This window comes from Falco biarmicus, chromosome 8 (assembly GCF_023638135.1).
Source record: "Falco biarmicus isolate bFalBia1 chromosome 8, bFalBia1.pri, whole genome shotgun sequence".
Taxonomy (NCBI): domain Eukaryota; kingdom Metazoa; phylum Chordata; class Aves; order Falconiformes; family Falconidae; genus Falco; species Falco biarmicus.
The window spans coordinates 23,450,591-23,473,799 of record NC_079295.1 but is presented as its reverse complement, the minus strand read 5'-3'; the positions used below and the strand labels follow the sequence as shown (position 1 = coordinate 23,473,799).

Below are 23,209 nucleotides of genomic sequence, written 5' to 3'. Positions count from 1 at the left end.
CAGCTCACACAGAAAAAATCCATCCATTAGGCAAGCCTTTGATATCAGTGCAAAATCTCTATATTGTAGATACTGCAGAAACAACTGGCTTGTCCTCCCATGAGAGCTGGGTCCCTCCGTGGTAGGTCTAGACTGATTTTTCTTTTGGAAGTGTCAGAACAATTGGCAGATTTCTCCCAATTTGCCTCCCAGAGAAATCCAATAACTTAAGAATCTAAGTCTTCATGTAAGAAATATTTATTGTTTTTCAATGAAGAGAAGATGGAATAAGCTATGCATAGCTGAAATATATGTGACTGCAAGTAGCTGAGGGGTCATGATTGTGGCCACAAAGCCAGGAAAAAATGTACTTGGTGTTATCCCTGTCCCAGAATAGACTAGGTTACTACTGCAAGAAGAGTTGCAAACCACTTGGAAAGACTTGTGTTGATGTCTTGTTTCTCCTGAACATGTGTAATAAAGCATTCTGCCCCGCAAACTCCAAGGGGGATTCTAGGCCAGTGGATTTAAAAAATGAGACAGAGGAAAGAAATATTTAAAGTCTTTCTATTACAATCCAGTTTTGTAATCAAAATCAAATCGTATTCAGTAGTTTATTTCTTTAATACTGCTGGTCTCTCTCTGCTCTTTCCTGATGTGACAGTAAATTTAATAATTAATCACAGTGAAATTTAAATTTTCAGAATTCTCAGTCTCACAGGTGAGATGCTATATTAGCTGGGAGAGGCAGTTCACAATGCTCAGAAGTATTGTTTTAGACCCTGTGCAGGACCATGTCAATAGCACCGCATCATGTTAATGATTTGTATTGAGATTTCTTATGCCAATATAAAAGCTAGAAACTTACTTTAAAAATATAAATATGAAAACTAAGATTCTGGAGAATTAGACAGTAACCTCAAAAACCCATAGAAGTTACTGAACGCACACAATGTAGGTTAGAGTCAAGCATTTTCTTGATTAAAGCTGGGTTGCTAAAGATTTTTAGCAACTCCAAAATACAAAGCTAGATAGTGTTGTGAGGACACAATTTTTGATAGTGAAGGCATAACCTTATAATATCTTTCTGCATATATTTTCTTCCTTCTTTTCTTCCCTCAGTTTTTGCTAAATAAACACTAGGTGCTTATGCACAGAAGTATCAGTGAAAATATTTCACAGATTATAGTATCTGATAATTTTTTTTTTTTCTTACTCCTCTTCAGAATGAGAAATTGCTTCTTAGATCACATAAGTCTGCACTGGTGGCAGCGACATCACCGAGATGGGATTTCCTATCTGGAATTCTTCTCTGTGACTTAATCACACCAATGCAGATTTTTGTTTTTCAGCAACAGTAAGACTCAAAGTATTCAGACAGCTGAATACCAGTCCTAGGTACTTCTAGAAACTTTTCAAGTTAGAAGGGGCTGATGACTAAGGGAGGTATAAATAAGAAGAATAGCACTTGTTCTGCCAGATGTCCTAATTTTTTTTTATTCATCTTAGGCTCCACTTGCTGCTTACTATGAAAAGAGCAATCAATTATCGGTGCAGTGGTATTACTAAGTCACAGATAAAAATCATCAGGTAAATATATCTTCTGTCTTTGTTCCTAGAATTGCTTCTCACTATTACATATAAACAGTAAGAGGTATATAAAGAGTGATCACTTACTACTTGAAGTAAAGAAAGATACCCAAATCCTACATTATCAAAGTTTACTTTCACGTTTTTCCATCGGGCACTTTGATTGTTTTTTATGAGTTCCTCGCACTGACTAAAATTGTTGATTTGGTCGACTTCAAACCTTTCATCAGTTGTGGTGTTAACACAGTAGTAGAATTTCCCAGCAAACAGATTTACTCCCATGATGCTGAAAATTAGCCAGAATATAAGACAAACGAGAAGCACGTTCATGATGGATGGAATTGCTCCTAAAAGGGCATTCACAACCACCTAGTACACAAATACAGGGGGGAAAAGAAAAGAGTGTAAGAATATTTACAGCAATAAAGTTTTGTATACTGTTTTACCAATGCTTAATAAATGCTTGTTCAGAAACTAATACTATAAATTTTAAAGCAATACATTAATAACTGTAGCATTGCACTGTTCTTTTAAATACTTAACATTAGTATATGCAATGAAAGGAAAATAAGTGAGAAAATGAATTTAAAGAAGAACAAAAGAGAAGACCTGGTGGTCATAAGATGAAGCCTGACAATAGTGTGTTTTATATAAAAAAGACAAACATGTTAAATATAAATACAGACATAATAAAATTCTAAAAATGCATCAAATTATAGCTTAAAAATGTTTAAAGAAAAATGGCAACCAGTAGATTTGATCAACGTAGCTTTGAAATTTAAGCTGAAAACACAAACGCCATGAATCTAGAAACTAAGCTCTACATTAAAAGGATTATGCAGGAATTAAATACATATCTTTATTGCCTTATTGTTCCATGCAAGATTATAACAAAGATTAATTTCTTTGTATAGAAAAGCAAGACAGTTTTGCAATATGTGTCTGCTTGAATCAACATAATTTATTTCAAGCTCCAGTCTTATTGTTTCATGTATTGAGTTTAAGTCAGTAATACCCTTCATTTATCTAAAGAAGGACATATATCAAGGACATATTTAGGGGATTTGATTTTGCATTTGAAATTACTTCTGGCCAGTTGCCTTCTCAGCGCTTTGCAGGCAAGATGTCAATAATTACTTACGTAGATAAAAAGTGTATTTTTCTAATATATATTGTAATTAATCACATGTGTCTGTCAGAGCTATCAAAACTTCTGTGATATTTGTTTGGCTAATAGCTGAGCAATCATTTCTCCTTAAACATCCAACACCAGATCTCATTTACAGGTTATATTTTATTTTAAATTTTACTTCTTTTCTCTGTAAAACTTTTGGGACCTTGTAGGAAGGTAAAATAAAATATATAGTAGGGCTCTGATTCTCAGTAAGCCAATTCCTGGAGTAAGACAGGAAAAGACTGGCATGGATATTTGGGGTGTAGTAAGCTTAGTCCATCTTTGTGCCCTGCTTTCTGCAGCATAAAGGGGGTCTCTCCACAACCAGTGTAACTTGAGAGCTGCTCAGTCTTACTACCTGTGTTTCACAGGCTCTTGAAGGTCTTTGGAAGCAGAGTATTGTGGTTGTGTTACTCATCACTTGGCACCCTCCTCCTTGCAAATGTCATGCCCAGGAAATAGAACCTGTTTGGAGATCTTAGGTAGAAATGTTATTTTCAGGGCATATTTTCTTCTTGTTTTAAGGGCCTCCTCCATTACCAGACCATAGAAATTGGACCTTTCTTTAACGGAGAATTCTCCTTATCTATTATAAAACCATGATTTTTTTTAAAATTTAGCTTTTCTTGGCAGCTTCTATTTTTGGTGGTAACTTTAAAGGAAGCATGCTTGCTTCTTGAGATTTCTGTTATACAAAATGTGAAGTACCTAGGTGATGTATGCATAAGGCAGGCACTTTAAAAAGCATTTAAAAAGGCTAACAAGGTCCCAGTAATAGTCTGAACATAAGAAACAATTTTCAAAGGAGTGAGGGAAATTATTTTTACTGTTCATGGGGAGAAGAAATCTGTTGCTACTTAGCCTGATGGAACTGAGAACAACCTAAAAATTAGGAATGAAATTATTCTGGAATTTATTCCAAGTCTGACCTGATCTATGACACTGTCCTACTGCTGCTTTGAAATTCTAGGCCAGCTAATGCTTGCCTTTTCTTTTTTATCACCCATAAAAATGTTCTGGATGTGTTACACTAGCTGAACTCCTTTGGTTAATCTTGGTGAAAAAACTGAAAATAAAGATGTCAAGAACAAAAGACAGGGATTTAGTCCTGCAACTTGAATAAATTAAGGTTACCTGTGCTCACACAAAGAATGGTTTTGTATGAATTGAGTGCCTGTAGCAGTTACCTTTTTAACAACCCTGAAATCCATTGGACCACAGCACAGATCCAGAATGAGCAGCAGAATGCTAACAGCTACGGTAATTGTTACAACAGTTATGAATTGGTAATGGTTGTAGAAAGAAAGATTTCTACAAAATGCCGGCAAGTGTGTCTCTCATCTTTAGAAGAAACAGGTATTGTAGCCTTGCTACTGAGACTGCCAAAAGATCAGCCACATCTTCTTGAATAAGAAGTGAACAGCTTCCAGCAACTGTTCTAACAACGGTTCCAACAACTTATTTCATATAGGTCACTGAAAACCCATCAAATGGTAACAATTTTTGGTCACTACTGACCTGGCCTGGATGCGAACTGGTGACCTAGAGATGAAAGGCTCTGTATCCTATTACCAACCCCTTGAGCTATCCAGTCCCCCTGGAAGGTTTTTTAAGAAAAGAAGAAAAGAAAATTAAAACTTTTAGAAGTTGCTTTCTGTTTGCGTTTTGGTTTTGTTTGATTTTTTTTCCCCCACCAGTGCTGAGCCTTTGCCCTATCATATTTGTAATCTAAAACTGCATTTTTACATGCTGGTCAGCTGCTCGGCTGACTGTAAAGTCTCTTCAACATATACAGTTGCAGGCAATTGCTTTATCAGTGGTTTTTCTGGGTTGGGTTTTTTTTGTTTGTTTTTTTTTTTTCTTTTGGTATTTGCTTTGGGAATTGCTGAGGTATATAAGGATAACCAGGACATTAGCTTACATAATATATATCCAAGATAGCACCCATACTTACACGTGACACCTACAAACATAAGTTACAGCAAATGGACAGAAAGAAGTGAGAACCAATTGAAAAGTGAACTGAATGCAGAAAAGAGATCAATTAGCATTTCTTAATGAGTTAAAAATTTAGCCAATAAAAATTGTAAATCTTGTCCTGTTGAAAAGAGTCTGTAGTGGGTTACAAGAATGTCAAGCAACTACAGCTCTTATTTTTGTGCATTCTTCAAATCTAGATCAGCTGTACATGATTCTAAATGCATTTTTTATTTTCAAAGGGGCTGTTCTTTTGTGCCTATTTTCTGTTATTCCTTGATACAGAATATAATGCTAGTAAGTTAGAAAAAGATGGTTTCAGTTGTTTGTTTGGTTGGTTTTTTAAATTACCTATGCATTTCCTCAAGGCTGAGATGATGTTGGTCAGGCTGACTCCAGTGAGCAAGCTGCAAAAGCCCAAGTTGATTCTGCTTGTTCACCTTCCTATAGCTTCAGGTAGGTGGAACAGCAGTAAGTGCAAGTGAGAAGCAACACCTGACACCTACGAAGACAAATGGGCTCTAGACTATTTTACATCTCAGCTGATATTCATCCAGGAAAAAAAATAATCACTGTGGCATACCATGTCTCCCCTAGAAGAAAGCAGTATTTCATATATATATATATATATATACACACACAATTTTTTCATGTTTACATTTTCATAACATTTCTCTTCCAACATCAGATATATACATAAGAAAAAAAGAATTACTGCAATGCTAATTGTCTGTCTTATCTTCTGGCTGATATGACATTATGTCAATACAAATTAGTAGTCCAGTTGTTTTCTGTTGTTGATGTTTGTATCTTTTTTTTCTTTTTGACAGCTATCCAAAGAAGACAGCAAAATGGAACAGGAAAAAAAATATCAGATTTACTATGAGAGCTGTGCTTATGTATAGAATAAGGACTGTGAAAAATACCATTATATCCCTGCCATATAAGTAGACTACAAGTAAGCTTTACCAGATTCATACATATCTGAAACACACACTGAGATATATAGGTATTATAATTCCCACAGCAAAATAGCTTCAATGGATCCTGGCACCTCAGCAGTCACAGACAGTCTTTCCAGGAATTCCTACACTGGACCTGACTAATGGATATATCAGGGCCTCCTGAACCAGGAACAATCTTCAGCAGTACTTACTAGGTTTTTTCCATAACTTTTGCAGATTCTGTGAAGAAGTTTCAAACTCTGTCCCTGGTGCAAATGAGGAGGAAGTGATCATCTTTGCAATGGAAAGGAAGATGACAGGATTATGTCTGGAACATTTTTCCAACTTAAAATGCCTCCACCTTGGAAGTTGCCAAATTCCTTTAAGCCAATAGGCTTAAACAGGAAAAGTTTCCCAAAGATTTGATGTGTCAGATCTCATATCAGAGTTTGAAAGAGTCCATCAAAGGCTATAGAGGTTATTTAATGGTTATCACTTTTTTTTTTTTCCTGCATGTACATTCTCATGTGAGATTCACATAACAAGCACAAAAAGCCAGATAATTTTTTTTCACCAGGAACTTTATGGATCAAATAAAACCACATCTTCTATGCATACTATATGGCCCTAACAAGCATAAGACATGTTCCTCCAGTACTTAATTCCTTGATGACTGGGAAAGCCTGAGAGAGCTTTCAGGACCTCCAGAGAAGAGGAACAAATTGTGGTCTTGAGTACATATGTCCAAAAAAATAAAGTTTCTTTCTCTTGAAGTGACTACCTGTATTGTCACACAGTCATAGACCCTATATGGTGGTTGTCAGGAAAAGCCTTCATCTCTCTCTTAGCAGCACAAAGATTGAAGAGCCAATTGGTCAAAGACAGCAGCATGCAGAGAGAGTTTGACAATAGCATACACAGCATAAGCCTCATTAAAGCAAAATCGGAAAATTCATTCCTGACTCAAATGACACTGCACTGGGCAGGATTTGAGAGTAAGCTATGAGTATTAGCTTGTCTTGAACAAGTATGAGGTAAAAACCTCTGCCATGAGATCATGAATCTCCCCTGCTCAACTGGCCAAAGTTCAGATGTACACAAAGCTGCCAGAGAGAATATTTGTACTGAAAAATGAAGAAATGAGCAAGTAGCCATTGGTTTAGATTCTTGGTCCACCACAGAGGTAAGATTGTTGGAATGAGCAGGTAGATATGCTGTGAGTGGACAGGAATGGAGGCTCAGGTGACATACATGATCTGAATTTAGCATGTTCTCATAGTGAAGGACTTTGAGGACATCACACAAGGAGGGCTCGAAGATGCTGAAAACAACATGACTTGACCAGGTTGTGGGTATCAGGTAACAGACAAGTGTATTCTCTCTTAAACTGTGGAATAGTTGAGGCAAGGGAGGCAAAGACATAAGGAATACAGTAACTTTCCCAGTCAGGTGATCAAAAGAGTACTTGAGAGAGACCATGAAGAAAGGCCATACCCGACTCACAAAGATTAGCACTATCTGATAGTCCAGGACAAAGAATCATTGAAACAGACCTCTTTCTTGACAATTATCATCCCTTGCTCTTTGCAGTCATGATTCAACAGCTCTAAGAGAACCGGTGCATCAACTGATTTACTTGTATTATGGCAGCATAAGCATACCACTGGCCCTCCATGGGCCAAGCACTATCAGAGTGAGATCAGCTGTCCAGCAGTTTGAATTCAATGTATATCTTTCCTTGATGTACTTTTAACTGAGCTTTTCCACTATCACTGGATCCTCTGTCATATGTATATTATACATTTTCTAGTTTACCTATCATGAAGCATGAGCACATGTTCCTATCAGGCAAGTCAGAAACATATAATAGGAACTTCTCTATATGCAAATAACAATGTTTTCCAAAGACTGGTGCTTATGAAAATGTAGACAGATGCTCATAAGGTGACAGGCAATCAAAAAATTTGTTATGAAAACCAAATTTAAGAGAGATATGCACCCAGTACTTTATGTCCATGTGATAGGAAGGAAGACTTCTACATCAAAGAAGTTCAAAAGAAAAAAAAAAAAAAAAAGAAACCAAACCCACGCTCCCAGCCCCAAGCCCCTGGATTTTGCTATTGCACATCAAACCCAAATCCAAAATATAAATTGCCCTATTACAAACCCTTTTGAAAGGTAATTAGAAAGGCAAAACTAGATAGTCTAGAGCAAAAAGTTTACAAGTATTCTTTCAAGTACCTTCCCAAAAAAATGCTTGAATGGCTCCTCAGTTCCCAGGGATGAAACTCATAAGTGTATCTATGAAGAATAGGGAAATTCTCACAGAGTATCTCTTAGTAAGCTTTTCACACTTTGGGGGTCATAGGTGGCTTCGAGTTTATGAGATTGTAGTTTCTGGCATTTTGCTACTAAAACTGTATACATTAAGATAATCTGGAACCTTGGAGATATGCAGTGTGATGTAAGACACAGCACTAGATTTCTGGAAGAGAAGTACCTTAAGAAACGTGCAATTCCTTCAATTTTCTCATTTGGTTTGTCAGGTAAAAAGAGGAAATGCATGGACCTGTAGGGTAATCAGTGGTGATAAAGTCTTAATCAACAAACAAAATCAACAGAAAAAAGTTTTAGCAAATACAATTTTCATCAATGATAAGATCATCCACCAGTTCAGTGATGAAATGTGTTACTATCCATGTATGTGCAAAGATTAACAAGGGTGAAGGTGAGCTTAAACATTTCAATAATTTAGATTAAAATTGTGGAATCCTTAAAATAATTAAGTTGGAAATGCCCAGTTGACAGTAACTATTTGTGTTCATTTTCGTTGTGAGAGCACCTTGTGACAGACAGCACTGAGATCACGATCACCAATGTGCTATCCCTAAATAAAGTGTAAACAATCTCTAACAAAATAGGCCTAATTATTTCTCATAGACAGAGGTTTTTGACTGGGTAGGAGATGGGTTTGACCTTGTGAAACAGTGAATTATACCAGTTAAAATCAAGTCAAGATTTCTTCTGATATTTTACTCCAAATATGATGATTTATACTTAACTATATATATCCATGCATAAGAAAACGTTTTATTCCCCTTTTTTAAACCTAACATTTACCATCCAAAAATCAAACCTTGTGTAAACCCTTTTCATCCTAAACAATTTATAACAAGTTATAAAGTTGAAGGGACCGGCGCTTGAATGGCAAAACAGGGATCTCATCTGAATTTCTACTGTTTTAAAATTCCCCAAAGCCTGGAATTCAAAGCACTATTTTCTTATTCAGTAAACATAACACTTGGGAACAGCTGGTTTTCTTAAAATAATAATAAAAAAGAAAATAAAAATAAAAAAAGGAGAAATAATTTATCAGTAATTACTGATTTTTTCAAGGTATAGTATACATGCAATGTAAACATCTTGTAGCAGTGGTGTAGTAGGCACTGTGTGTTTACAGGACCATTTTCCGCAGTGTCATGCGAAAGCAGTGCTTGCACCCCTGCTGTCCCTTCCTGCATGTGACCTGGTGTTTGTAAGGTGGTAGGGGGCTCAGGGTGACACAAGAGGTTGGGGCAGTCCCTTTGTTCTGACCAAATAGAACAAAAAATCTGTAATAACAGCTTCTTGTTCTCCCTCCTACTACAAAACAGATGATGAGTACTGCATTTCTCTGAAGTTAGAGGAACCACTTTTGTAAGTCATAATGCAGCAGAAAGTCAGTGGGATGGGAGGAAATGGCTATGGGGCTTAAATCAGGAGAAGCTATGTCTGTTCGAAATGTTCCTCTCACAAAGGCAATGAGGTACCTGATGCGTGGGCCAGCAGACAGCATCCAAACACCGCCCAGTGCAGAGGATTAAGACTGATCGTCAGCGGAGGCTTAGGGATCTTTGCCACAGTTGCTTAGTGTGAGGCTTGGAGATGCCCATGAAGAAAAATAACTGATGATGCAGTACAGGAAAAATATTCCCACACAAGATAACCTTGTCTCATCTGAGTGTATCCATACAGCTTGATGGAAGAGGGATGCCACATACGGATGTATAAGGATTACAGTTCTTTGTGATGAAGGGATAAAGTATATGTGCATTCCCACAGCAGTAATGTAGATGGGAACATTTATTCAAAGTTAATAAAGAAAATTTATCACAATTTTCCAATGTTTATATCAAGTAGTAAAACATATCTGACAATAGCAGATGAGGACAGAATGGGGGAGGGAGAAAGAGAGGGAACAAAGAAAGAGAGATAGAGATTATGATAATTCTTTTACTTGCCAATACATATTTTAACAAGACACCTCAAAACTACATATTTTCTCACTGGGTAGCTTGGAATGGGTACACTGGGAAGAAGCATCCTGCATGTGTTTGATGATCAGCTATGAACTGGTTTGAGAGGCAACAGAGGATGAGAATTAAAATATTTCTGTGAGAGAAAGCGCAACCTACTTGACATGATCCAAATAATGATTCTAGGGAGGAACTATGGTGAATCTAAAAATGTAGATTCATCCAGGTTATTCAAACCTTCTCATTTGCAATTAATTATTCCTCTCCATTTTATCTTAATGGACTTCTTGTGAGAAATTCTTATAACTCTGTCCCACAAAGAGAAATCAGGGTGCTGCACCATGGCTGTATGAATGTGTCATCTGTAATCCGCTAATTATGTTCCACTGTTCCAGTATTTACCTCATTGTAAAAAACAAACCCCAACCAACCCATACAATGCCTCCTAGAATCAAAATCAAATACCTCTGCACATCCCCCCCACAAAAAACCAACCAAAACCCAACCAACAAACAACAACAACAAAAACTCAAAAAGAAAAACCACAAACCTCCCCAAAATCCCCTATATCAAATAGACATTTCCCCTAACCCAGCTTGTGTCTGTTGTCTCTTGTTATCACTGTGGACACCTGAGAAGAGTCTGGCTTTTTTTTTTTTTCTCTCTCCTCCAACCAAAATTAAAGGCATTTTACAGATTTTGCCTTTAAGAATTGCATAGTAAAAGAACTAGAATATTGCCACCTTTGCTACACAGTTTGCCTTGATGCCATGTATGTACATATAATTTATTCTTAACTACATGACCTATAATTATGTAAGTTCAGAATTAAATGACATTTAGAATAATGTTTAGAAAAGTTAGAAGAAAAGAAAAAATGAAACTGAAATCTTATTCTAGCAAACTAATGCTTATCCTTAATTCAGGATCACTGCAAAGTAGCAAGTAGAAAGTATGTGAAAGTAAATTATGATAGTGAGACTAGTATTTTACTATAAATCAAGAGAAAAGCACAGAAGATTATTTAATGAAATAAATGAGTGAATTTTGTCAGAGTGTTAGAACTGGCATGAGAAGTACCTCAAATGTGAAAGAACTGAAAAAAATTGAGTATTTATGACAAGATTTTCAATTTTTGAGTAAAATGAAGACTGTATTTGGAATACAGGGTGAAGACTATTAGAAAACTACCACTTAAAGTGCCAATTGTAAAGAAAAATTTGGAATTTAACTGAGGGTATGCAAAAAAAGAAAAAAAAAAAAAAGACAGGCAGATGGAAAGAATCAGAGAGACCTGACAAGAAGGTACAACCAAATCTTGATCTTAACAGTAATGAACAAATAAAGTTGAAGCAAGAGATATAAGATCTCAGAGGAAAATAAATCAGTCCCTTAACAAGCCAACTGCAGTCTTTTCTACTTCTCCTCATTGTTGTACAACTGCAGCTGACTAAAGAATGCTTCTGATAGTGAATTGTATCTTCAAAGAAAGCAAAATACTTCCTCAAACACTTACTGCATAAACTATTTTTATGGCACTTTGTCCTGGAAAAATTTCACGCAATTGGGTGGTGAGTTTATATCTTGGAATGCTAGAACTGCCAGCAGGGAGGTTAGGCTAGAGGATCCTTCTAACCACAATGATTCTGCAGTTTCTGTCCTAGCTTTTATAAGAAAATTTAACTTGGTTGAAGTAGCAACAGAAGCATTTCTTATTCACATAACAGTCTATTAAAAGCAAGCTACACTGTTGGTTTTAACAAAATACTGGAGTTCCCAGAGCAGCTTTGATTCTGTTTCTCACCAGAAATCAAATATACAACAAAACACTTTTGAAGACAACATTGAAGAAAAGACATAATTTAACATACTGTATGATGAAATACAATAATCATCTGCCAAGCAATAAATCACATGGCTGCATTGGTTTGAGAAGACCTGGTAAATATTGCAAATACATACAAGCATGAAAACAGAGTAATTATTTGGTGTGGGAACAAGATCTTCAAATTTCACCGGATGCAGGGAAAAAAACCCCAACTTTTTGCTCTTCCTGTTGCATAAATGAAATGTTATTGACGTTTATGGGTTGTTTAACATTTTTAATGAAAATATAAACTGTATTATATATGTATCTCATTCATATTTCATTAAATTTTGATCCTAAAAGGATTTTCTTCAAGACACAACAAACAAATTCTGACAAAAGTTATATCAGTTTCAATTATACAAGAAACTCCTTCAAAAGTTGCTTTCCAATTGTAGAGCTACAGTCTAAGAAAAAGTCTCAAAATACTAAGGTATTTCCTGTATGATTTATGAACATCTATACAGAGAGTCTTCTTACATCAAAGTTTGCAAATGTTTAAATTGTCTTTCAGGAGACACAACACTTCTAATAGACTTTCTTTAAAATTCAAAGGTAATGAATAAGATCACAGTCCCCAAAAAATCCTTCAAACTGCATAACCTTTTGATCAACAAAATATATTCCTCTATATTTAAGCGAAACTTGCAGAAGATAGTGAATACACTTCCTTGAGAGTGAATATGTAATTCTTAACTGTGAGATAAGATGCTAAATTTACAGTGAATGCTTTTTATGTTGATACATCATTGACAATGAAGCTATAAAACCCCTACACTAATGATACCCTCCTACAGCTGGTGCTTGCAAGGGTTGCGGTCTAAGAACTGGATTTTTCTAAGGATCTGATAGTAAATGCAAATTTTTTAAATCACTGAGATGTCCTGCAGGACATGTCTAACTCCAAGAAGATACTACAAAAATTATACTGTTATTGGCATTTTATAAAAAATTACGAAAAACTAGTTTCCAACACAGGCCAAAGAAGACTGAACTCAGATTCCAAGAAAGGATTATATGTTGTATGATGTCTTAATGTAACATGTAGGGGTTTGAAAATTGCGCAAAAAATTAAACTGCAATTATATAAATATCTATAGTCGTGACTATTCAGATTATAGTGTTTTCGTGTGTTCTTAATGTATTACAAATAATGTTCAAAACTTTCTACGGGATATATTTGAATGTATGTAGCTATAAATTGTGTAACAGAGTAGGGCACATATCTTTCCAAAACAATGTAAAGACCAGATTCAAATTTTTAAAGAAAGTGGGTTTTTATCTCAGTTAAAAAAGCATCTAAACATATCTGCAGCACCTTTCTTCTGCAGAAAGAACTCTGGTATCTCTAAATAACAATATTGTTTTTTCTCAAAGTTTGTCATGTTATTTCTGTAACATCAGCAATTTCAAAGAATTATTTCCAAAGATATATTATTTCAAAGCAATTAAGAAGGGGGTGTAGGGTGCATAAATATAATCTACTTTTTCTGCTACTGGGATTCTCAAATGAGATTATTTCTCCTTCTAACCCTAAATACACAATGTAGTGATTAGTCACACCGCAATCATTAAGGATAGAAACGGGGGAAATACTATACCCATAATACAGGTAAGGGGAGGAACCAGTGGTCCACCCCATCCAAGCTGAAGAAAGGTTATCCTATATTGAATAGAAATATATAGCCTGTAGTTAGTTGTGAATCTGTAATGACAGACACTTGATACTATGTTTTATAATTCAATCATATGAGAAATTTTTCTTTCCTAGCAATGAAGTTTAGAGTATTCCTGAAAATGCCTCATTATCGCTTTCCTGGTAAGGGAATCTAAGGAATAGCCATTGAATTTTACAGGATATTTAAGAGATCAAATATTCTAATTTAGTTTTACGAGTTACAAAATTGGACTGGAAATTTGAAATACAGTAAATGTTTAAAGCCATCAGCCAGAAATATGCATAAGGCATGCAAAACTGAAAGTGCAAGTGGATTTCAGATTGTTTGCTGCCTTCTACTATTTCTCTAATAAATCAAGCACGGCATGACATGCTTTATTTTGTGAAATTAGACACAAATGCATGCTTTATTGTCACTTAATTCTCTAACTCAGCAAAGCAATGTATACTCAGTATTCTACATTTACAGATAGCATACCAATTCAGAACTAGCGCAAAAGCATTATATTGCAGGTACTAAAAAGCTAAACAAAAAGCAATGGGTATATTCAAATCTCAGTTTGCAGATACTTCTGTTCAGTACATACATTAACTGAGATGAGAATATAAACCCTAAGACAGAAATTTAAATTAAAGCAATTCTTTACTTTGCCTTCCAGCATCTGGGTGGAGTCAGTTTTGAGTATCTCTGTAGACAGTATTACAATTTCTCAGAATACAGTATACTAGCAGATATTTTAAACGCCTTTAATATGGCAAAATTCACTTCTGTGCTCAAGGCAAACACAGGCTATGGACCACTTGTACCCTATTTTGGTGTGAGTGATTCATAGATATTATACTCATTTGTATCCCATTTATGAAACAGCACAATTACAAAATTAAGTTGTACCTACAGGGTATAAATGTAGATTTATAAGAATGTAATTTAAAAAGTAAAGTATGTTTCATATTTAGGGATAACAGAATAGTTATTAGTGTTTGCTGACTATGTAAAATGCTGTATTCTTCCAATTCACCAGAACGGTAAACTTATTTAAGAAAAAGATTGATTTAAAGTAGCCGAGAACTTAGCAGATTTTTTTACAAAATAATGCAGAGCTTTTTACATACAGGGACTTTGTGGAACACATATGATCTCTTATATTTTCAAGGCAAAAATTGCACAGTTTTGAACACAGGGGTAAACACTAAAATTACAAGTACGTGCTGAATAAAACTCAGCTTCTTTTGTCACAGCTCAGTGTAGGTATAGGCAATACAAGAAAGCAAAGAAGGCTGATTTACTTTTACTTTCTGTTGGTAGAAAGAGTCTGGTTTTATGGATTTTTATGAAACGAACTCAGTTTCTGAGAAGACTGGTTTAACTATAGTCTTATCATGAGCTGGTCAATTATTTATTTTGAATCTTTTTACTGTTCGTGAGTCATTCATAAAGTAATGCTACTATCTGTCAATGAGCTGTTGTGAATATTTGCCAAGTGCTTTGGAAAAAAACATTTTCAGAAGTGCGTGTAACTAATAGTAAAGATAAGGCCTATCCAGTTGACCAGTCAAATTTTATAAGTGACTGGAATCAGGTACTTCACTGATTATCATTAATATTGGAGGACAGAGCTGAAACCTTTTTTGCTTTTCCAGGCTTGTCTGTGATTCCTACACAGTAAGTTGCTCATGAAATATTCATGCTTTGTATCTGAAATTCTATCATGTGATTGGGCTTCTGGCATAGTTTCATAGTTATTCAGTGGGAAATAAGGCAAAGCAGTAAATAGATTTAAAATAACAGGTACTTTTCTTTGAGCATGAATATCCTAAATCTTTTAGGTGGAAAATTTACAATGGCAATCATGTAAGGATACAGAAAAATGGAATAAAACATTTGTCAATAAATTTTGACATTATTTTTCTATAAGTGATCTCTTTTTTCCAACATCATATAAAGAGCTGCATTTCTTGTCTCTGTGTAACATCTATACTGGTCTCCCAGTCCTCCTGCAGCTGACCAAAACATTATTAAAAAAGTAAAGCTGACAGCAGTTTCTGGACATTTCTCTGCACAAAACCACAATTATCTGAATGTTCATGAACAGTAAGTACAAAGAAGGAGAAAGAGAAAATGGCTAAATCAAATAGTCATTCCAAACTTAAATGGAAATTTGTACATTCTGTAGTATTTGACCAGCTCTTACCCTGCTAAATATCAATTCATTAATTTCAAATAATGAGAAAATGGTTAAAAGTCGATTTGCTATATGAAACCGTAATTTATTAGCCTAGTAGACGTTGGTTAGCAGTAGTTTTTTTCTGATGCATTCTCAAGTAGAGAGATATGTAGCCTGCTGAATACAACTTAAGGAACAGAATTCTAAGCTTCAATTTGACTTGATTAAGCTTAGATTTTTATCTAAAGGTTGTTCAGATAGTATATTCCAGGCTAGTCCACTTGTTCATAATTGGCTTGAAATTCATTAGCACATTGTTTCCTCTTATGTTTCCATAAAGTAGCAAAAAGCATTCTCTTAAAACATATTTGAATGACATGCATATAGAGTTAGTTTGTATTCAGTGGCTTTAAGGAACAGAAGGTATAAACAAATGAAAAAATAAGTTAAAATGCTTTCTTGAGTGAGATGAATAGTAAGCAGGGTATCTAAGTTACTCAGAATAAGTAAGACATAACCTTATATACATTGTATTAAATATTGAACAGAGATTTGTTGAAATAAGAAAAGCATTCATTTTACAAAAAGAATAATTTCGTAGAGAAATCAAATAACTTGGTTTAGTTTTTAAAGTCAGCCAAACTCAGAAATAGATTTAAACCACTAGCAGGTATGAATATATCTCTAATACCATCTAGTAAAATTCGGTGGGGTTAGACCAAAGGTAGTTTATCAAATATAAAGAAAAATGAAGGCTTTCAACTGGTAACAGAAAATATCTTTATTAACTAATGCTAAATTAGATTCCTGTAAAAACATTATGATATGTTTATCAATAAAAAAATAATAAAATATTGTTACATGTTATTCATTATTAGGACTCTGTTAAGAGAGCTCATGGTAATTTCAAAGCCTTACATGGAAAACTCCTGAGATTGGCTAGAAAGTAAAGTAACCTTGATGAATGTAACTTCTATGTGATACTGCATATGGATTGAGGTGAATTGATGAAGCTTTTTGCTTATCTGTTAGTAAAAGAAATGCAATAGATAAAAAGATAGTGCAGCCTTTCTGCATGGACTTGTCATTCCTTGTTCTGCATGCATGTATTCTTTCTATGCATGCATAGTTTCAGATTCTTTCATGTTGTCTTACCCTCATGCCTTCAAAACGTGACAAAGCTCTTAGAGGTCTCAAAGCTCTTAGTGTCCTAAGGGACTTAATCGCACCAAGTTCAGAGTAACCCAATGCATTTGCTGTTAAGCTAACCAAAGAGACCTATATGAAAACAGGAAAGTAAAAATTATTATATTGTACATACTACTTTACATACCATAGATGTGAGATATAAACTTCTTTAGAAGCATCTAATTTTGGACCACTTTCTTCAGGGTTATTTCTTTTAAATAAATAAAATAAATAAATAAATGAATAAATAAAAGAGAAATAATATGAAAGAAGAGTAGGATAGGTAAATAAAGAAAAATATCATGAGGTAACAATTATTACCTGGAAACAGTAATACTTCCAGATTTCCTATTTTGCTAGTAATTTGAAGGCATTTAAAACCACAAAAATCAAATTAAATTAATCTCCTCTTTTTATCAGTTTAGGTATTGCTGGCTTTCTTTGTTTTACAGTGCTGTTGGGATCAGTAATTATAGTTGATAATGTCTCCACTTGATTGCCCACAACTAAAAGGGAAATCACTGAAGCCTGTTTTGAATTAACAGATGGGTCACAGAGCAGCATTGCTGTTCTGGAAATGCGTGGAAAGTATTAATTTTTCTGTATTTACTTACACTGACTAATCTTTTTGCCTGACTGCTGTATTTATGTGCTCTATAGGCTGCCATTAACCTGGATTATGCTGTTTCTTAAAGACCTTATAAGAACGGTTCCATAGGTGGCAGAACACAGGCCGTTATATATTCTATGTGCCTACGTTCCCTCACTGAGAAGTACAATATTCTCTACATTTGCCATGGCTCCCGTCCAAAATGATACTTCTGTTTGTTTACCATTTCCTCTAAATGCTCTTTCATTATATGATGTTCTAATTCCTTAACTATTTATTGGTCCAAAAATAGCATAACGGTCACATGTACTCTTTCATTATAAAGAATAATGCAACAGGTAAAAGGAACGCCAGGACAGTGCTCTTTAGGAAATGTACTTAAACCCAAGCATTTTATGTGAAATCTTCAGCTTTTAGAAATTAATAGCTTTTCTGGGTTTGTCAATCCTAAGCTCTAGCAACCCACAAAACTAGGTTCTTCTGAAATCTGAATTTCTTTCTCCAGCACATGCATCATAATACTGAAAACTTCCAGCCTTTCCAGATGCAAAATTAAAGGACATACCCATGTGTGCAAATGCAGGATTTAATCATGAGCTTATTCAGACACTTGAATATGTGCTACACCTTCACACAAAGTAGTCGTCAAATTTTTACATTCACAAGATAGATGTTTGGGATATTATGAATTAAATCAGGTCAAATATTTGTGAAAATGAGTTTAGAAAAGGAACAGGTGCTTCTGCTTGCATGCTTCTTTAAGCTTTTTTGTTATAGATGCCGCTTAGGTACCCACTTTGAGAAGAATTTAGACATTAAAGAACAAAAGAGTTTTCCAAAGAGAAGGTACTCTCTTTGTGTGAGTACTGTGTTTGATCATGGTTATCTGTAGCTGTAGATGTAAAGGTGATTCTGAGATATATTTAATCCATGATGTACACCAATCAAAAAGGTTGTAGACACCTTTCACAAAACAAAGCTTGAGAAAATGAACTGTTTTGATTAGCCCTCATATGCTAGGAACCTATTGAGAAACTGTTGGATTTTCAGCAATTCTTTGGGTCAGTAACTGCTTATGGAGCTCACTTTTTACCTATTCGGTGTCTTTTGCTAAGTCATTGAAACCAGGTCAAAATGCATCTTAATTTTAAAATCGAGCTTGTTCAATATCTTTTTTTCCTATAAGTTTTACCAGAAATGTCTATCTTAAAAATATGGTGACTATGTAAAACATCGTATTTCAGTTTCACACACAGAACTTTATCACAGACTGCAGACACAGTATGCGTTTTTGCACATTGCAGGTTTTCTCAGGGGGGTATACTTAGGACATTAATTCTTCAATTCTGAATAATTTCGGCAATGCATCAAGAAATAGTCTCCCTCATGTCACAGCAAAGCAAGTACAGTTATAACTATGGGATAACCCTCACAGGAAAGATTACTGAGCCTGATTTCAAACACGGCTGTGAAGACTGCAAGTTCATAATATTTTTTGGACTTCAATACTAAGCCACACCACGAACACTACAGATGTATCTTGCATTCCTTGTAAAACCTCAGTTCAGCCATATACTAAAATCTGTGGACATGAATTTTGTTTTCTTGGCAGAGGAATTTTAATTCAGATGTGCGTCTGATGTCCACTGGACCAGACACCTATCTAAATGCTGGATGTGACTTAGACCTTCCCTTAGGAGGGAAGTTGGGTCCAAAGGTGGGAATGAGCAGCCAAGGGCAGAATGGAGGACAGCATGACCTCTTTCAACAACAGTGTTGGGATAAACCCTCTAACTACTTGTGGGGTTACCATGTGAAGTTCTTCTTTTAGCAGGAGAACTCCCAGTCTTTCTTAACTCTGTGGTATAGGAAGGCAGTGTTGTTAAGTATAAAGTGAAAGACAGAAATACGGAATTTTTTCCATTTACCTTACTTTTTAAGTTAAAAAGTAAACTAGTTGGTATACATAGATACTACGGTTGCAGAGCAAGTAACTAAAAAAACGAGATAAAAAAAATATAAAACACCTAGGAAATATACAACATACATCAACTATCAGGAAGTCCAGCCAGCACCAGGCATTAGTAAAGTATGTTTGATAGCCATAGGCCACCCACTTCAGCAGCATTTCCAGAATGAAGATGTAAGTGAAGACCTTGTCAGCATATTCCAGCATGGTCTTGATAGTTTTACGCTGTTCAATATATATGTCTTCAAAAGCCTGTGAGTAAAAACATCGACAGATATTTGTTATTCTCTTTTGTTACTGCACACACTTCAGGTTGTAACTGAAGAAAAAACCCCAAACCCAACAAGAAAAGGAAATAATCTTTCTTCAAGAAAAGACACAGGAGTGTCACTTTTATCTAATGTTTCCTTTTCTGCTAACTCTGTATATACCTGTTTTTCCCTTGTGGAATTACATTTTCCAGTTCACAGGAAGGAGGAGCAGATATTACACAGCAACCACTCCACTGGTCAAAGATTTTTATTTGTTTACTTATTGCTGATTGTAAATTATTCTTCTGAGATCATGATTAGTACTCACAAATGCATCGATTCTGCAGAGTAGTATACCTGAACTGAATTCTACTGAGATCATTTGGTTTGTATGTAGGGCCATACAAAATCCAGGGTCACAGATGTAAAATTTTCAGGACAACGGCAATACAACTGACTTCTATTTTTAACTACTGTTGCTTTTTGAAAATGTTAAGTTATAAATCATAAAACCAGTTCTTCCTTTCTTAAAAACAATATATTAATCCAAATAAAATATCTGCTTTACTGTATTATTTACACTTTATGAGATACATAAAAAATTCTGAGATCTTAGGAATGTTATTTACACTTTTTGTGTGTTTTCATTTTTAGACATTTGAAAAAATATGCAGCTTCTTCTTTTCAGAAATTCTTCCTGTCCTCCAAGAAATTGTCTCTTTAATTGCTTTTAAATTTTAATTATGCCATTATTTCTGATGGAGAACAGTTGGTTTTATCAGATTGAAAGAACTGGAATGATCTCCTAGCTTGCAAAGTTTTGGATATTTATTGCTACTAACATTCACTTTTACCCAGCCTTCTTTTGAATCACTTCACATCTGACAGTTCAAATGATTCAGTCAAATTGACATCTGTGTGTCAGTATTTCTGGATACTTAGAGTAGGCACTATGGTACCTGACACTTGTATGGAATCACTAACAATTTAATCTCACAACACTGGGAAGAGCCAACAGGCATAATTTCCTTCTTACAGGTGGGAGCATGCCAGAGGCTTAGCTAGCAGTGCTCTTGGCCACCAGGAGTATGCCCGCTCCCTGCCTGAATGTCCCCGGTTTGCTGGGAGGCTGCCAGGCTGTAACGTAGTGAGACTATCTGGAATGCGCCCTTGGGAAGAACACTGGGACACAGTACCAGCAGGTCCAAAGAGACTTTTTCAGTATCACAAAGGGAGTTGACGGCAGAGCAGGGTCTCACATCTCCCGAGGCTTGGGCTAATCCCTGGTCTCTGAAGCATTTTCATAAAATAAATGTTCTGGGGATGACATGCTCCTTATGTTCACATGTGTGAGATGCTAACATGGTGGGATCTCATCTCAAACATCCTCTAAATACAATGATGGACATTCACCTTTATCAGATCTCTTGCCAGTACTTTTGTCTCGTTTTATTCTTGTCACTAAAGGTTTTCTCTGTCTCATAGCATGAACCAAAATTCAACAATGTAGACCGGAGTTTGTCGCTATTTTAAGGGTTTCAGGTCATAGGGAAGGTGTCACGTGGTGTTGAGTCAAAGTTGCTTATTTGATGCTTGTGTTGATATTACACCAAATAAAAGCAGAAGAATTCTTAAAGATTTAACCAAAACTAATGATAGGTATAATCATGAACTGTTAACCATTAATGGTATTTTAAAGTATTGGGAGTGGTCTAAAGGGTTTATAATACAATTTTGCAGACAATTTTTTTTATTATTATGTAAGAACTTAGGCAATTTACCAAAGGGCAATTGCATCTACCAGCGTAGTTGCACAGGGCAAGTAGTTTGCCTCAAAAACTTCAGCTCAGTATGTGTCCAGGCCCACCTTATTTAACAGTTCATCTCCAATTTTTTTATTTTTTGTCATTATATGTATTTGTGAAATAGCATATTATAGGTATGTTTTGTTTCTTTTATTGTTATAGATTTATCTTATGGTTGGCTTCTTTTTATTCTGACCTCACATACTTGTTACAGCAGATTCACATTTTTATAGATAACTCTTTGGCCTACACAAGTATGAGTCAGTAGGAGCTGAATTAAAAGCATATAGAATACATTCTTATTCTTAGAAGGGCATCATTACAAACAGAAATTCGTAATCTTTCTTGCTGTTCTAGCACCTAACATTTTAAAGACTGTATAAGCTAGCTCTGGCTCTTTGCAAGGTATTGTGAGCTGTTCATGCCATTACAGTTACTTCCAAAATAATGTTTTTTCACTCTCTAATCAATGATGTCTCATCTGTTTTCAACATATTGTTGAGAAAAGACTTTTTCTACTATTCTTTCAAAGGCCCGACTAAAATTTAGTTCTGTCATTTGAAGATATGGAATTGTGCATTCTTTCCGGGGGAGAAAATATTTAAATCAATGTTTGAAGAGCCAACTTTTAAGAAGTTTTCTGACAACATTGTGACACACTGTTCATGTTCTACTTACCAGAGCTCCACTACTGAGGAGAATCATAAAGACAATGAAAGTCTCAAACCAGTTGTGTTCAACAATCTTGAAGCAGGTTTTTCTAAGGTTCCACCACTGCTTTCCTCTCCCTTCTTCTATACTTACTTGACAGCACTTGAATCTTCGTACACAGCCTTTAAAACAGTGTATGCATTGAATGGGGAAAAAACCAAAAAGATTCTGTTGAATTGCATGAATTTTGGTTATGCATTGTGTTAATGATACAATGCTACCTTTGCAGAAACTGTGCTATTTAGTAAAAAAACCAATAGATTTTCAGCTAGATTCTCCAAATAAAAACAAAATTTAACATTGAGAAAATTAGAATTTGCAATTAAATGAACAAGAGCGCACACAAAAAGATGAAATCATGGAACATGAAGCCAAATTACAAAATACAGAGTATGAGTAAACCCACACATACTCATCCAAATGTTCAGTAGGTTTATGTACTAAGATATGGGCAAGTGTTATTAAATTGTACTTTCTTTTGTTTGGGATTCTAAATTCAGAGAATGTTGCATTTATTGTGTGAAAAAACCTACGCCTCCTATTTGAGTTCTCAGCTTTTCAGTACCAGCTAACTTCTCTAACTTGTGCCCTTAATTTATTAAGCTTTTATGATTTAGCTGCTGACTTGATTTGGTTCCTCCTTTCATTTAAGTAGAAAAATACTAGTAATCAATAATGGTATTTTCCTTGCTAAATCCAAGTCTGTTACAGTACTACTTCTTACTAGCTCAGTGTAAATTTCTAAACAAATACCTGTTATCATGTCCAGAAATAACCCAACCCCAGCACCGACAGTAGCTTTTGCTTTCCAAACTCTAAATTTAACTCTTGCTTATGGACACCATAAATGGCGTTTATATCCTTACATTACTGTTTTAAACTTATTCCTTTCCCTACCTCCTTCATGTGCAGACATCCATAAGGTTTCTCACAAGAAATGCCTTTGCAAATAAAGTTTATGACCAGATTCTTGTTTTATTGGGTCGTGTAAAAGAGACAATAGAAG

At 35.2% G+C, this 23,209-nt stretch overlaps 1 protein-coding gene across 1 annotated transcript in view; it reads right to left on the bottom strand.

Moving 5' to 3' along the window:
* The window catches only part of LOC130154299 (sodium channel protein type 1 subunit alpha), a 103,326-nt gene that overhangs the window by 11,927 nt on the left and 68,190 nt on the right, over window positions 1-23,209 (bottom strand). Inside the window, exons 20-23 of the mRNA XM_056350277.1 lie at window positions 22,171-22,325; window positions 19,515-19,688; window positions 16,825-16,947; window positions 1,657-1,938 (exon numbers count right to left, since the gene is read on the bottom strand). Of these exons, the coding sequence (XP_056206252.1) occupies window positions 1,657-1,938; window positions 16,825-16,947; window positions 19,515-19,688; window positions 22,171-22,325 (734 nt within the window). The remainder of the gene's footprint in view (window positions 1-1,656; window positions 1,939-16,824; window positions 16,948-19,514; window positions 19,689-22,170; window positions 22,326-23,209) is intronic.